The following is a 16950-nucleotide window of genomic DNA, read 5'->3' as shown; positions in this document are numbered from 1 at the left end:
GGTGATACACCACACACGTCCGGTCGGTCAGCAGCCGCCATTATGAATTCCCACCGGCTCTTCTATTGATTGTGCTGCCGCTCAGTTCGTTGTGCCGCTGGTCAATTTCTCAGTGAGGTGACAGAGTGAGAAATTCCCAGGGCCTCTCTGCTTGGCTTCAGTCTGCGTCTCCTGCGGGGCTCGGCCTGCTGACGGAGCAGTGTGATGCGCTTGGCTGAGTAAGCAGCACAAACACCCCTCTGCACTAATCCCTGCTAGGGTTTCAATGATGGGGTTTTTTTCAGGCTTATGCCCATATTTCAGGATGAATGGACCCTTAGATATTATGACACTGTAGCTTGAAGCCGGAACCATCTGACTTCTTAAGTAACAGCTTGAGCCAAAGACAGAAGTCCTGTTTGAATTGTTGTTGGAATCATCAAATGTAAATGGACTGCTTTCTGTTTTAATTCCTTGTTTGACCAATTTGGGTTCTGAAGGCCAAAACTAAGACTGGCGTTTTTAGATTAACTCTAAGGCTAGTATTCTGGGTGAAGCAGCAGCTATGCTCTGTTCACACATAGGAAATTAAGGTGTCAGTATATTCAGGCCCTCGGTTAAACAGCATCTGAAACCCCATCCAACAATTTGTGTAACTTTACTAAGATGAAAATCCAACAAGCACGCCTCACAGGTGAAAGTACAAGGGGGTTTGTGCTCTTTTCTGTTCTCCGCGCAACTACCACAGTTCAGCACCCAGTCAGTTCAGTAAGCAGTATTATTAAAGAAAGAAAGAGGTCATATTATGCTCATTTTTAGGTTCATCATTTTATTTAGGGGTTGTAATAGAACAGGTTTAAATGGTTTCATTTTCAAAAAAACACCTTACACAGCTCCTCTGCGTTGAACGCTTCGTTTTAGCTATGGAGCGATGCATCTAACTTCTAAAAGATCTTTGTTGGGAGTTGCACATCCTAGTTAAGGACTACTAGCCAATCAGAAGCAGAGTAGGGCGGGCCCTGAGAAGCATGTAAACACAGCTTCAGTTCAGCTGTACATGTTCCCCTTAGCAGCTTAGCATCATGGACCGGAGCACGAGTTTCCGAGTGGTGAGTTATTAATCTGTAACAAAAGTATCTTTCATCCATAAAGTTTTAACTGAGCTCTGTATATATAAACTCAAGAAAGCAGAATATGACGTCTTTAACACTTTTCCTTTTAGAGGTGGCTGGATGACTTTACAAAGACGGTACAAAAATAGCAAGGCAACTCTTCCAGATAGCTTCACAGTGATCAGAGTTTTGTAAACTGGGGAAATCCAGAAGATAATAAGGCAAATATTGGAACTGTTTGAACAATATTGCTATCATAAGAACAGGTTACGCTGTGCGAGTCATTTTATGGTAATTCCAGCCCTTTTTGTAACACCTCAGTGCATGTTTTCAGCCACCTCAGTTGTTGTACAGAAGGCAACACAGGAGCTGCACTAGTTGAGGACATAAACTGTTTTCATCTCACATATTCTGATATCAATCCAGATAGTAAAGCCTTCCTTTAAGGCAAGGTGAGGCATGTGTTATTACAGGCTTGACAAACTGACACCCCTGAAGCTACTGAGGGGAAAAAAAGCAGACACCTTTATTATAAAAGACTGGCCGAATATCAGCTCATATCAGCTAGATATACCAGACAGCAGCAGCAGAATCACTGAGGAGGAATCCCTCTGGCTTTGTTAAAAATTTAAGATTACGTTCCACAGAGGTTGAAACCGGAAAAGACAGGGAGAAAAAGTGGAGGATGGCCCTGGGCCGGATTTGAGCCCTAGATATGCATTGACACGCCATGTGGCTTGGCCCCAATGAGCCACCAGGACGCCCCAGGTAGAAATCTGCTCGTGGGACGTGATGCAGGGTTCAATGTAGCATGACGGCAGGGACGGCAGCCCTGGGAGGGTTGATTAACTGTCATTCCATCCTCTTCCCCCGCTTTAATGAGCTACATGCCAATGATCTCCGCCTGCATGGGAAAGAAAATCTTCAGACGGGAGGCAGTGGATATTTTTAGGGTAGTTCAGATCCAGGGCCCACATTCAGCACTTGAGGCTGGGTTTCAAAAACTTAAGAGTAGCGAGCGGACTGATTTTGATGAGGCAAGAGGCAGAAAGAGGGATAGACAGGGAGGAGGGGTGATTTTTCTTTGTTGTTGCCGGGGATGGGGTGTCGATCAAGTGTCTTTTGTATCGTACTTTAAAGGAATCGTCTCATTTCATCTTGCCACATCTGAAAACGGAGAGGAGGGAGACAGGAAAAGCCATTCTCATTTTCGCCCACGGAGGGAGAATCTTTGCTGCTAGGTTTATCAAAGAGCAATCCCCACAGAGAGGACACAAGCTATCATCAGAGGTCTTCACAATCAGCACTATCCCCCCCCCCCCCCCCCCCCCCCCCCCCCCGCTCTCTTTCTTTTCTGTAACCAGCTCATTCCCCACTATTCACATCTGAAATCACCTGCCATTCTTCTGCACTTTTAACTCCTTTTCTCTACCTTTCTTGCTCTGGCACATTTCTCCCAGTTGCTGTGCTTTTACCACCCCTGCTTGCTCAATTTAATACTTCATACCAACAGATAATAACGGTGATGACCAGTCCAAACGCGAGGGGTTTAACTGGACCCTAAAGGACAGATTGAATTCCCTGTTCCTCCAGCGGTGGTCTTTGTTCTGCTGGTAAACTAGGCCATAGTGGATCTAATTAGCTTTAGAAAGGTTGACATCTTCTCATTGCATGGTGTCAGCCGTTTACATAGTCCTGGTTAAATATTGACGGCAATAAAGGAAGGCTCAACGTTTACGACACAATATTGTAAGAGGATGAATGCAAAGGGTATGAAAATGCTACGATCTTTTTTTTTCTCATGCCCATAACTGGCACACATTCACACTGGAAGAGTAATGGTTATTACTCTTACAGTAATAAAGTGTTATCTTTTGCTTTAAAAAGGCCTCAGTATGCTTCAAACAAAGCGCTAGCAGCATTACTACTTTAGCTAACATCACAACAACAGCATGTCAAGCAAGTAAGCTGAATGTCCGTAGGCAAGTTATTTAACGTTACTGACACATAAATCATGGCTGGAATGGTGGGAATAGTGTTGCGTGGCTCATTAACATTTACAGAGCCAGGGCAGTGTACAAACCATACACCATTTTAAACCATTTTTTGAAACCAGGAAGTGCCCGGAAGTGATGATACGGCGGAGCTAACGGCCTTGTGCGGAGCTAGCTAGCTTGCTTAGCTAGGTGCATCTGTAATTCACGTTAACTGTCATTTTAACAGGGCTGATAACTTTGTCTAGCGAACAACAGTCTTAAATCTAAATGTACTCACCAGAGAAAGTGAACAGCCAACTCCTAATAAGCTTTTTCAAATGCGCTGGTTAAATTTACACAGGGCCGAGGGTACGAGTCTGATCTAACCTGATTGACAGGTCGCTATGGTAACTACTTGTCAATCATAGATAATCCCGCCCTGAAACATGCTGCCCTGCTTTTTGGTCTATTTTAAAATAAATGGGGCCATAATTTACTAAATGAACATCATTTTGTATTGAAGAAGACTTGAAACTAGCAACTGAGACCATAAACACATCAGGAAAGTGTTTACTGGGGTACTTATTCAGCTGAGAAGTAGGGTCATTTTCCCATTATTTCTAATGGAGCCGGACTTCTTTTTGCAACCACAAGAGTCGCCCCCTGCTGGATTTTCAACAGAATGCAGGTTTCAGGGACTTCCGCATCGGCTTCATATTGTAGACCGGAAGCTTCCTGCTTGGTACAAACACCCAATTCTTTACAGCACACACACACACACACAGAACAGACAGCTGGTGGACTGTGAGGAGACAGTCACTTTGTATTATATAAGAATCTCATATCCCAGCTTTAATTGTCATTTCTTGTGCACAAATAAATCTTGTCTTTGCAGACCTCCAGTGTTTTAAAGTTTCACCTTGCTGCAGTGATGCACAGGTGTAATCCAGGACCCTGTAACGTCACTGTTGGGAGACTATATTTCTGACCACACACATCATTGACGCAAAACACCGCTTTTGTGCTAAGTAACCCTTTAATAAACTATGGTATACTGCAAATAAGCCGATTTCAGGTTGAAAAGGAGATTCCTTTCAATTGAGATCAGTCGATAAAAATGTGTTTTTTTTATATTAGGCAAAGATTACAAATAACAGGCGAGATTTTTAGGCTCTTTCTTTAATATTTTCAAGTTTGAATAAAGCCAGTGTAGAGCATTTGTGTAATGGAGACCCTTTTTGACTTTAATAGTTGAAATGAGCAGTGTTGCAGACCTCTTTCAAAAGGCTTCAGATTCAAACCTGCAGCGTTTCCATCACTGCAGCCTGTCTGTCCTCTCACACTGCTGCTGCTGCTGTTGTGCTACACAGAGCATGATACACTTCTATGTATATAATCCACACAGGATAGACATGTCAGTCAACCTGTCACAGCTAAAATAGGATGGAGATCTGACAAGGATAAGTGTGTGTGTGTGTGTGTGTGTGTGTGTGTGTGTGTGTGTTGCAGCTCTCACCAGGGTTGCAGTCAGTGAGCAGGGAGCAGATGGACAGCAGGACCTTGGAGATGGTGAGAGCGGGACTCCAGTTGTCCTTCAGGATGTCCAGACAGATCACCCCCTGACTGTTGATGTTACAGTGGTAGATCCTCGTACGAAACGTCACCTGGACACGGAGAGTCCGATGGTTAAATCAATATATTGGTTTCTAGAAGACAACCACGATCAGCTTGGTTTCACAAGTTTCACAAAGCTGATATTTTGTGCTGGCTATTGATTGTTAGTACCTTAAGATAGGATTATTACAACAGCAAGGCCAAAACATTTAAAGCCTTATTTTCATGGCAGCGCAATGTCCAGTGCAAGCAGCGCTTCGACCGCTTTGTATTTTTCCAGACCTTGAAATGATTTTTGATTGTCTGTGTGGTATTCTGATGCCCAGCACAGAGCGCATGATGCACAGGGGGCAGTGGAGGAACAAACATGTGGGATGTCCATTCAAAAAAGGCAGCGCAAACAGAGGAGTTGGTATTTTGGTGGAAATTTGGTCTTAGTCATGGATCTGGGATGTCTATTCTCAACTCAATGCCGGTCGAAGACAGAATCCACTGGATGGACACTTAAAAATGCTTCTAGCCCAAAGCAGATTAACCCAAAACAATGGAGTGATTTGCAGGCCCAACCCAGCTGAAATAGGCCAACTTTTATAACCCATATTTGGTGTATCATATTCGTAAACACAGAAATATTTAGCTGGTTTCCTTCAAGAATGACTGTCAACCATATTATAGATTTTCGTGACTGTTTCACAAAAGCATATAAGAAACCTTGCAAACACACTAAGCAGCCCTTCCAGTCTGCCTGCATAAAAACAAAATGAACAGTGCTGTAAAAAATTAAATCCTACACATTCTGATTGATTTGATTGATGAAGCCTAAACAGGCCTATAATAGATGGATAGATAGTCTGAATAATGCATTTATAAACATCTGCCTTATCTTAAGTCCCCCTGCGTACCTTAAGGGTCAGGTACCTTAAGAAGATCAGTGAAAAAGGTTGCAGGCTGAGATACAGCTATGGCTCTCACCAAGTCAATGACATACACTTCATACTCTGTCTGTACAGTATGAAGGTGATACTGACATTCCCTGTGGATCTGCCATAGTCAACCGTGAAGTCTGTACAGTCTCACTGCAGAGCTCAATATCAGCACAAGGCGCACAACATCATTAAGGAGTGACCTTTCACCTTTCTGCTGACCAGCACAGGCAGTCCAGGCATGCTTCTGCTCCATCTTCCTGCTTGCTTTGGACTGAAGCTTGCACCCCCCCCCCCCTTTTTATGATCTCATTAAGTCTCCATTCCTCCCTTTACATCTCCTCCTTATGAGAAATAAACAACCCCTGCGTGCGAGCCCCGCCCTCCCCTCCTCACATTCCATGCTGGTATTACTGAGACAGGGCAACACACAGGACGCTTAAAGCAAGAAAGGATTTCTGAAGGCAGAGAAAAGGCGATTGATGGTGACTGTTTGAAGACAGGTCTCCCGTCTCAAGTCACTCCTCTTCTGTTCTTACACCTCCGCTGAGACGGGTTAGCGATGGCATGCTAATGCTGGCAGCCCAGCGGCCATGAAAAAGATCCATGGCCAGCTTGTGTGGTCTCATTAACAGCCTGTAATCCCATCATGGCTGATGCTAATAGATTATGATGCTGCCTCCGCGTAACAAAAGATACGGGTCTAATCCCACATCCCCCCTGTATTATGGATTCATCCCTCAGTCTCTAAACACGACCTCTGTATCCTCATTTTGCTCATTCTGATGAACAGATTCACGCATGTGTTTCTGAGGTAAATGCAGCCTGTAATACATCAATAAAGCAAACGGCATGGCACTCCAGCCATTATTTTTTGATATATTTTGTGAAAAGTGGACAATTTGGACTAAGGGAAGCACTAGAGGAGAGTGAAAATGTATCTCCCTTCTACCTCTGTGGAGTACAGACTGTGCTCAGTAAATTCAAAGGACTGGTGGTGGAGATAGAGAAGTCAAGGTGTCACTAAAGTCATTAGAAATGATCTTATCTTCATCCACAACACAATTTCATGGCAATCTGGTCAGTAGTTGTCATCTTAATTTGGATCAGAGGTTTAGATGGAGGGTACAATGCAACAAAAGCTGTATTAATCAGTTTTGGGCCACTTGCTGAATCCCACAACAAGGTAAAAATAACATATTTGACAAATATGGCACGCAAGTAGTTAAGGTTAATATGTTCAAGGTAGATTTATTTATCATTTTACAACACAGGGTTGTACAACCAGATACCAGATGCAAACTATAGCCTATTTACACATGCAGCAGACAAGAATCAACATTACCATTCATTTGGATTTGGTGCTTCTGGCTACTGGATGAATGGAAGTTCAACATTCACTGTCTTTTTTTCAGCTCTGTTTTTGGTATCTACCAACTCCTGATAAAAAAAAGAGCCGTCTCTTTAGCTGCTAAAGGCTTCACTCTGTTTACTAGCTTGTAACTGAAAACAATTGCCTGCCAAGGCTGGAAACAACATGGTGAGAGCAGTGAGACTGAATAATGAAAGTGCTCGCAGCTAAAATGCTCCACAGAGCTTGTGAGTTTGTGACGATGAGCAACCATCTATATTACATATAGGACTGGGCAATAATACAATCATGATAATTATCGCAATACAATTTTCCTCAATAACATATGATCAATAAATGTCCAATAAATGTTTGATTTAATTAATTTTAATCTTAAACAATTTAGCACTTTCTAATAAGATATTTCTTTTGTTGAGGAAAAGGCAGTGAGAAAATATTTTACTTAAATTTTTTTAATCATAATTGTTTGGAATGCTCTACCTCATTTATTACAGATAAGTGATCCACTGTTTGGAAAGTATTATGTTCTGACAATAAAGAATTGTTTAAAACCACAGGTCTTCAAATTTCACTCGAGAGCAAAAATCAGCCTTTAAAAAACTAAAGAAATAATGACTTTTATCCTGATAATTATCGATATCGAATGGTATGAAATGTTTTATCATGATAACATTTTTGGCCATATCATCCAGCCCTAATTACACATATAGTCATTAGATCTATTGACAATGTAAAAATATTGACAACAGGGGCTTGAAAATCACCTACATAACTACTGTGGCCACAAGTAGCAATTACACAATACAAGTAAATGCTAAATGTAGCGTGACAATAGCACATGTACAGCAGCAGTCATTAAGTCAGCAAAAGTGACTCAGTAAGGTAAAAGTCCGAATAGTCAAGTCACGCCTCCGGGCAGCTATTTTGGACTAACAAGAGCAGGCTCCTATCTGAATGAATGGGGGGAGAGCCAGAACTGCACTTTTACTGCTCACCGGGACATAAAAACTACATGAATGGACTAAAAAAAAAATCACTTAAAAAGTTGGACGACTTTGCCCCAAAATTAGGTTTAAAAAGCGCTTTTCCCAACCGTTTGTACGTCTACCCACGCCTGTGTCACCACTTCCACGCATGCGCTGTAGATGTAAAACCGAAGCAGACGACTGGCCCCTGAGTGGGAGGGGCAGGATAACCGCCATCTTTGCCGTTACGGGCTTTCCCCACAGAGATGTATAGAGGATGTGATTGCGTGTCTCTATAAAACGTCTCTGGTAATGTCAGTTATGAAGGGATATCTATTTAACGTTTGCCAACGTTACTAGAGCCAAAACGTCAATGCTCGAGATCTTTCAAGTAATTATTAGAAAAAGTTGCAAAAGTTGATAAAGCGCTTTTATTTATTTATTTATTACTTCAGTTCTGTTCACTCCCAATGTCCACATTTTATCGTCATTTGGGGCAAACCGAATGAAAAGCAATTTAACTGATTCATGGCTTTATGACCAGGCAGTCATCATGACGTACTTCAAATGAAGCAGAATAGAATCGTTTGGTTTAAAGGAGGGAATGTATTGAATGGCTGATCATCCGTAAATCTATGACACTTCACGGCACGTTAAACAGCCTATTTCACAAGTTTGAAAATGAGACTGATGTCATGCAGAGGAAGATAAAGAGTGCAGTGGAATTTAGTTCAAAGCCACGAGGAAATTAGAGTTGATAGAGGGGGATAATGTTAGTTAGAGGAGTCTAATCTTTCAGCCTTTCATTGGGTGGTTGTGCTGAACAGGTCCTGGAATGGACTAATGTTGGACCGAAATACAAATGCTGAAGCAACGTCCTTGCCACCCTCAACCTTTATCAAAGAGTATCAGTGTCAGCCTTAACTGGCCTTATCATCCTAACATTAGTGAGTGAGCCAGCGTAGTGAGCAGCTGCAGCTGTCGGATTGGTGGCTGTGAGCTGGTAAGCTGCTGGATGGCACAGCTCACAGCCAGACTGGAAAAACAAGGCAGCAGGAGGCCAAGAGTTTAGGCGAGCTCTGTTTCCCCCCTCAGCTGCGTGGACTGCCAGGAAGGAGGCAGCTTTAGCTGGTCAGGAGGGAATAAGGGGAGTGTTGTTTCTCTTTGGGTGTCAGGTTTCACACCAGACTGCAGATCGAAACACCCAAAGTTGTAACAGAATTCACAACAATTTAATTTGTTGTAAAAATATTCAATGTTTTCAGCACGGAATGGCCAATCAGATCCAAGGAAGTTGAGATTTTATTCAGTCTGCAGGTGGAGGAAGTTAAGTCATTTGTTTTTCTTCCAAACTGTGTGATTGTAGTTCCCATTTGTACTGAGCGTCTGGTTTTGCATTCTGTTGATCGGGGCTGGGAATCATGCACAAGTTTTGTGATGCTAGTGCTGACACCAGTACTCTTTTTTTACTTTAATACAAAATAAAGCAAAACCAAAATGTATTCTTCAATTTAACAAAATAAACTTAAATGTGTGCCTCCCATTACTGCCTTTACTTGCTCTCTGATCAGACACTTCCTGATTGAAATAAAAACATTGCCGATTTTAAACAGACTTGTATTGGAAAAAGCATTGAAATTTGTCAAATAAAAACCAAGCCCTAGTAGGACTGGGTGATAAAACGATAACAATAATTATTGTGATATAATTTTCCTCAATATAAATATAACTAATGTTCAATTTATTTCATTAAAATCACGAATGAATGAGCACTTCTTTATTAAGATACTTATTTTGTTGAGGAAAAAGGGGGTTCTGCTTCCGATTTTTGAAGTGATCCCCTGTTTGGCAAGTGTTTGTCATGTTCTGACCATAGAAGAATAGTTTGAAACACAATTAACAATCTGGTTTCTTCAACTTTCCCTCAGGAGCAAAAATCAACCTTTATACCTGAAAGAAATAATGATTTGACTTTTATCCTGATAATTATCAATATCTAATGATGTGATTTTCTTTTTTTTAATCATGATAACATTTTTGGCCATATCGCCCAGCCCTAAGCCCATGTATTGTTTGAAAGATTTTTTAAAACCAATGCCAATACAGAACCTAAGTTTCAGTACAGATAGCAAAATGACACATCTAAAGAGTTTGTAGAAAAACCTATTTACATTGTAGACTAAAGGTTGGTCAGTACCCAAAAAGTTAGTTATTTAAAAAAAAGAAAAGATGGCTGGATGGTCCCCAGAGGTTGGATACTATTATCTGTGGTGACCACCTGACATTTCATGAAGCATTACCAAGCATCAAAGCTCGAGAAACTAGATTATGAGGTATCGCCTAATCTAATGAGCAAATTCTGTATTATTGCTGCTGTCAACTGTATCCTCAACAACTCTCTCTCTCACTTCTCAACCATAACCTGAAGCAAGCCAAGTGCCTGTCCACAGTGAACGGTCCATGCTGAAACAGTATAAATATGGCAGATATCCTAAACATGTTTTTCTGTTTACTTTTTCCCTGTTTATTTGTACAACATATGTCTCTAAATAGCTAACAGAGGTTAGCCAGGGGGTATTTCTAGACTTGAAACCAAAACCTAGGGCAAAATCAGAAGCACGGCTCCAACTAAGGGGGGAGGCAACCGCTGCCAGCCAGCCTACTGTGTAAATACTGACACACACTTGCGTAAGACAACACACGCATTTACCCACAAACCCACAGCCTTACTGGAAGGAAGCCAAATGCTGCTGAATGCTAGCAGCACGCATAGCAGAAGGGGAGACAATAACAAGAAACAGAAGAAGTCTTGTGATATTCTATATTTTTCTTATTGTCAGCAAATCCGTGTGCAGCCCAAAACAAACAATGGATGTATCCACTAACAAGTATTGTGTGTGCATCAAAGCCTGATATATCTTCTTCCTCTGTGCCATAGAGCTCCATTGTTTCCCAATAACGATTAAAAACCCATCAGTGAGCCACACTGTTGCACTGGGTGAATTTTGACTCAATCCGACGTCCACCATTCTGCTCCCCCAAATGCCCTGACAGTTTCCTCCTTTTTGAGTAACGTTTATTAAAAACTACAGTGCCCAGCTGTTGGGACAATAATGAGACCTTTTTTAAAATACAAATATATATTTGTGACTCTCAAAGATTTGCATTATCTGTAGCAGTGTTACGTTTTGCACCTGATTTTGATTTTTTTTTTTTTTTTTTTTTTAAATCTTAGCCTTTTGACCAAAATTTTAGATTTAGTCAGATTTCAGGCAACTGAAGTAAAAACCTTTTAGCTAAGTGTTTATCATGCATTTCTCATTTTAATGCCTCCTAAAGGTGTTTATCACAAGGTTAGCTGAAAAGGCCTAGATAGATAGATAGATAGATAGATAGATAGATAGATAGATAGCTTTATTGTCACACATGCACAAGTACACAGTGAAATTTATTTCTATTGGAGCAAGCCTCCTGATTACCCGTTTATGCCATAGATTGACTCTCTTAGGTGAACACTTGTCATTCTCAGACTCAGACTTGAACAGTGCTGCTCCTGTACTGTTGTTCGTGCTGACATGACATTATTAAAAGCCACCTGTGCTCTCGACTGCTGAGCAGTGATATTCTTTCAAAGCTGGATTCTCTCACTTGCTCTCTGTCTGGGTTTAGCTTGAGACGAGCAGCTAAAACATCTGATTACACTGATGTTCTTTAGCAAACAATATAAATGGTAGACAGATGCTTCAGGGCTCTATGCTAACTTTTTTCTCCCCAAGGAGTACATGTTCAAGTAACACAGAGTTTATTAACAAACTATTTATAACACATTTATTCTATGTGTGTGCTCCTTCTCCTTGTGTGCAAGTCCCTAGTATGTAGACACTTGGCATGGGCATCATAGCATGAAATAAAAAGTACAATTCATTTAGCTGAACCTTTTATTCAAAGCATCTTGCAATTGCTACATATGTCAGAGGGTCGCACGCCTCTGGAGCAAGTAGGTGCTGCTAAGTGTCTTGCTCAGGGACACGTTGGTGTCTCATGTGGATTCGAACCCGGGTCTCTCACACCAAAGGCAATATAGCTTACCACTAGTATAATTAGGGATTGGGATTTCTCAAAACCCGTAAATTCAACCCCCCACTGTGACCCATCCACCATTGTGTCCCTGAGCAAGACACTTAACCCCTAGTTGCTCCAGAAGTGTGCGACCTCTGACATGTATAGCAATTGTAAGTCGCTTTGGATAAAAGCGTCAGCTAAATGAATAAATGTAAACATATGCGAGTGAAACACTTCCACTGTAAAACCCTGTGGAAGTTGGCGTGAGTCTTTTATATTTCCCATAGATTTTATTCTAGTCTTTTAGATTTAAGTTTTAGTTTGTGCTATGGATAAATGGCCGCCCACGGATATTTGTCGTCATAGTTTTTGTTGCTGAGATTAACACTGTCTCTGTAGTGTTTCAGACAGGAAGTATTCAAAGATAGACTAACACATTGTTGAATATCAAATTGACACACATTGTTGGTTTTGCTCTTTATATGGGACTTTTTGACAGTAAGAAAAATATAGACAGCTGCCTTATACTTGGCATACTGTTGGAATATACAAAAAATAAAAAGTGCAGGCCCCTCATTCAGTTTAGTTTATTCAACTTCAGTTCACTGTGCTGCTGTCACCTATTATTTTACCAATGTGCTGTAGGTGAAGCAGCATTTAACAAGTCCTTGTTGGTGGACAACAGGGTGAAAAGCTGACAGCCTGCTGGGACAATGGTGGCTTTGTTCAAAGCTCCGGGTGAAGGAGTGGGGGGGGCTGTGCTGCATAGCTGCAGGGCTCCACTCACCTTGGGTGGTTTGAAGGGGTAGTCTGGTGTGAAGGCGATGTCCAAGAAAAACACTCCTCCCTCGTACACAGAGCCTGGAGGGCCCAGGATGGTAGACCTCCACTCATAGATGTTGTCTCCTTTAGGGCCGGCGCTGTATTTATGAAGATAAAGAGCAGAAGAAGGAAAAGGGGAGAAATTTAATCTACCAGCAGGCGTTTACAGAGGAAAAGACGCTCTAATCGCGTAACTCAATTCTCTATGCAGCAGCAAGGCAGTGAATAAATAAAGTGTGCGATTATCAGCTGTTAAATCAGCCGCACAAAGCTACCGTTTAAAGTTCTTATCCATTAGAAGATTAGGCGACATTGCTACAGTGTATGTGACAAAGACTGTGTCTGTAAGCCGGGAGAAATGAGGAGTATGATCAATGTCATGTGAATAAATGATCTGTCTGGGATGTGCAGGCAAGCATGAAACACACACCAACCAACCAACCTACACACACAAACACACACCTATAAACACACAAACAGGAAGGTGTTGAGCAGCAGCAGCAGCAGCCCTGTTTCCTCAGTGTTCATCAGCGCTTCACTGTTGGGCAGCTGGCTGCTGTTGAGCTCCATTGTTGCACTGGTGCCACACACACACACACAGACACACACACACACACACACACAGCTGTGAGAAAAGAGGCACTAATCCAATTCCATTTTCTATTGGAATTAGGCCAGATGCCCCTGTCGGTTTCTTGTATTATTTTTACTTTCATCATTTATACACAGAGAGAAACCCAGGGAGAAAGAGAGAGAACAGGTGAGCAAGCGAGTGCGAGCTTGTGTGAGGCACATAAACGTAAGATGAAAGCGTGAGTGGAGTTGTTCATGTGAAACAGCAGCCTGTTGTAAAGCACCAGGCCTCGGCAGACCTATTTCTTGTCAGTGTGTGTTTGGACACAGAGAGGAATTATGGGAGTGGGCCTGGTAAAGGATGCAGACATGTTCTCCTTGGATGGATAAAAATAGTCCGGAGAGCGATACAGGGGATAAGAGGGCCAATAAATTGCTCTGCTCGGCATGGGGCGATGGCCTGATGTGACCCGATGGATAAATCTTTTTTTAAATGCCAATGGATGTAGAGCAGCACTGCCAGATTTGGTTCAACCACAATATGGTGCAATCACTTATTATTAGAACAGAATCAACCCCCAGCTTCAAAGCATCTACAGACCCATTTCCAACCTGCCTTTTTTAAGTTACCCTTGAGTAACATCGTTCTTACAACTCTTCACACACACTGCCATGTCCATCGGCGATGGCTGACAGACAACACTGAGCCGGCAACGTGACTATACGCCCGAATGAAATTTTTCACATTATACCACCATGAGAACGCATTTTTTAATCCTCACAGACATTATTATTATTCTTTTTAAGTCTACTGGCTTTGCACCTGCCTTGGATTTATCTTCTCCCCACGCTCACTCACATGCTCACCTACACCTCTGGTCTCCCACTGCAAACGCACCGACTTGCCTCGCCTGTCTCTTTCTCCATCTCTCCCTCTATGCGTCTTTGTGACTGACATCAGCAGTAGGCCCACAGAACTCGTCTTTATTCCGGATTTTCCACCCACGGTCCGTTTTCACAGAAGCAGGTGCGCCGCATGCCGGCTTGTTAATGACGTAACCTATCAAACCATCAAACCAACATGGCACCGAATGACATCTGCACTTGTCTGTTTACTGTTGCTTTACCTGGTTCATGCTTGTAAAAATTCCACCGAGTAAAGTATATGTGTAGGAAACACATGCCTTATACTTTGCGACTGATGTTTCATTGTAGACATCGTCCGATGCCAATTTCGTAGACACTGCCCAACCCTAGTACCATTTTATGCAGACAATCCCCTGTTGTATCTTTCAGTCCTAACCATTGGGATTTAAGACTCTGAGCTCAAATTCCAGCTGACTGTTGACAAAATGGAGATGTCAACAATTGTTCCAATTCCTGTTGTCTAAATAGTTAGAGTAACTTAACTGTCAAAATTCTGAAAACCAGTATTTCACTGCCCTCTCCAGCTGAAAGTTTTGTGTCTGGCCACACCCAGTATGTAACCACACCCAGTATGTAACCACACCCAGTATGTAACCACACCCAGTATGTAACCACACCCAGTATGTAACCACACCCAGTATGTAACCACACCCAACAGGAAACAAGATTTTCAGGGGGTGGTAAGTTACTGAACATTCTTTGGTTTCATTATCTTGCAACTTACAGGAATGTAGGACTCATGTCAATTTTTCTGGCTTATCTCAGTCTTTAATTAATCAACTTCATGCTGGAAACTCTACCTAACTACCAAACTTCTCACACCCCTGTAGTCATCGGCACCTTCTACTATTCTGTTAACTTAAAATCAAATCGAAAGGGAACAAAGCTTCATGGCTTTTCATTACTTTAGAATAGCTTCTATCAGGTTCAAGTTGTTGTTTCTCTTAATATTTTTATACTTTATTTCTTACTTAGTTACTTACCGTTTGGCCTTTTTGTCATAAACTCTATTTATTGCCCCATTGCATTTTGCATATATACTATTTTATATCTGAATGTGTTTTGTATGTTCTAATTATCTTATTACTGCTTGATTAGGGTTTTATCTTTAGTGTGTGTTTACCTATTAGCATTCCTGTTTAATATGTTTGTTACGCACTTTGTAACCCCTGTTTTGAAAAGTGCTATATTTAAGTTTCAGAGTTGAATTATTGGTGTCACAGTGGTCTAAATGCTCTTTAAAGGGCTTTTCTACACAGAAAAGAATAAAACTCTGAATGAAACATACAGCTTTTATTAAAATGATTACTGCTGTTATAATTTCCTGTGTTATTCCTAATGTACCCTATGCGACAATCCACCAAGTCAAGTTTGTTACACAAGCCTGGTTTATTTTAATGAATATCAGCACATAAGAGCAACTGCTGGTAAGCTCAATCCCCAAATTACCAGTGTGGGCCTTGAAAAACCCATTAATAGTCAAACCCTATTGCAAGGTAGATGTTTAAAACTGCCCTCTGGGATCTTAAGTTGGCCAACCACTGATTTTTCTCTCTGCTGAGTTCCCACAGCTCAGTCTGCAGCATCTGGAAATGTTTAGAGGCCCCCCCCCCCCTTCTTGCAGCCTGGTACAACCCGCTCTGACAGGAGGACAGATTGGGAATCTAGTAGAGAAGGATCTATATTTTTACCACCTGTCTTGGCCAGGTCAGACTGATGTAGGACACAGATCTCCATGATTCACCTCAGGGTATGCGCTCTTATTTATCCAAGGCAGCTTGACTGTCTTTACGTTCAATAGATGGGAATTTATCTTTTAGAATCTGTGATATGCTTTATGTATACCAAAACTCAAGCTGGGGGGAAAAAAAAGAGTGCTTTTCATAATGAAGTCTGAATGAAGATGATGGACCCGACTGTTTCCCACGGTGTCAATTTCCACACTGGAAGCCATTAATAATGAGCCTGGAGCACTAAGAGCACTACGCTGAGGAGCACTATAATTAAGACGAGGCTGTTTAGTATCCTTTAGCTCCCTTGAATCTGTGAATTCTTTATACAAACTGGAACTGACCACTGGAAAATAAAATGTTTAGGCCACAACTGACCACACTAAGAACGAAAGATAGATTGTCCCTTCTGCACTGATTTGTTTATTTTAATCCCCACTGATCTGCACTTGAATAGAAGGCAAAGCATACTGTGGAGGAAGGAAACATCTATACAGTTAGAATTAGATGCACCTATGGCCAGACTTAAATCAGTTTGCTACTACATGCATGTACATTAGTTTCCTGAGAACTTCAACCACCTGCACATGCCCACTTCTGCTTCAATTTAGTTTGTCCACCTCAATTTTATCTTACTCTCACTATTGACTGCTGTGCCATCCAACCTTTAAAACACTGCTTAGATCACCAACCCCACCTTCTTTCCCCATTCCTACCTCCCACCTTTTTTGTAGCTCTTCCTGAAAACTATTTTTACTCAGGCAGGGCACTTGCGCACACACACACACACACACACACACACACACACACACACACACACACACACACACACACACAATCTCTCGCAGCCCCATAAAATACAGGAACTTTCACAGGTGGCAACAGAGGTTTGAGA

At 41.7% G+C, this 16950-nt stretch overlaps 1 protein-coding gene across 1 annotated transcript in view; it reads right to left on the bottom strand.

The window, feature by feature from the left end:
- Positions 1-16950, bottom strand: part of LOC123976915 (ubiquitin-conjugating enzyme E2 E2-like) — a 70269-nt gene that overhangs the window by 2358 nt on the left and 50961 nt on the right. The window contains exons 4-5 of the mRNA XM_046059317.1: positions 12791-12923; positions 4584-4731 (exon numbers count right to left, since the gene is read on the bottom strand). Coding sequence (XP_045915273.1) covers positions 4584-4731; positions 12791-12923 — 281 coding nt within the window. The remainder of the gene's footprint in view (positions 1-4583; positions 4732-12790; positions 12924-16950) is intronic.

This window comes from Micropterus dolomieu, linkage group LG09 (genome assembly GCF_021292245.1).
Source record: "Micropterus dolomieu isolate WLL.071019.BEF.003 ecotype Adirondacks linkage group LG09, ASM2129224v1, whole genome shotgun sequence".
In the NCBI taxonomy this organism is placed as follows: Eukaryota; Metazoa; Chordata; class Actinopteri; order Centrarchiformes; family Centrarchidae; genus Micropterus; species Micropterus dolomieu.
Note: the sequence above shows the minus strand (reverse complement) of the source record. Positions and strands in the feature narration are given on the sequence as shown.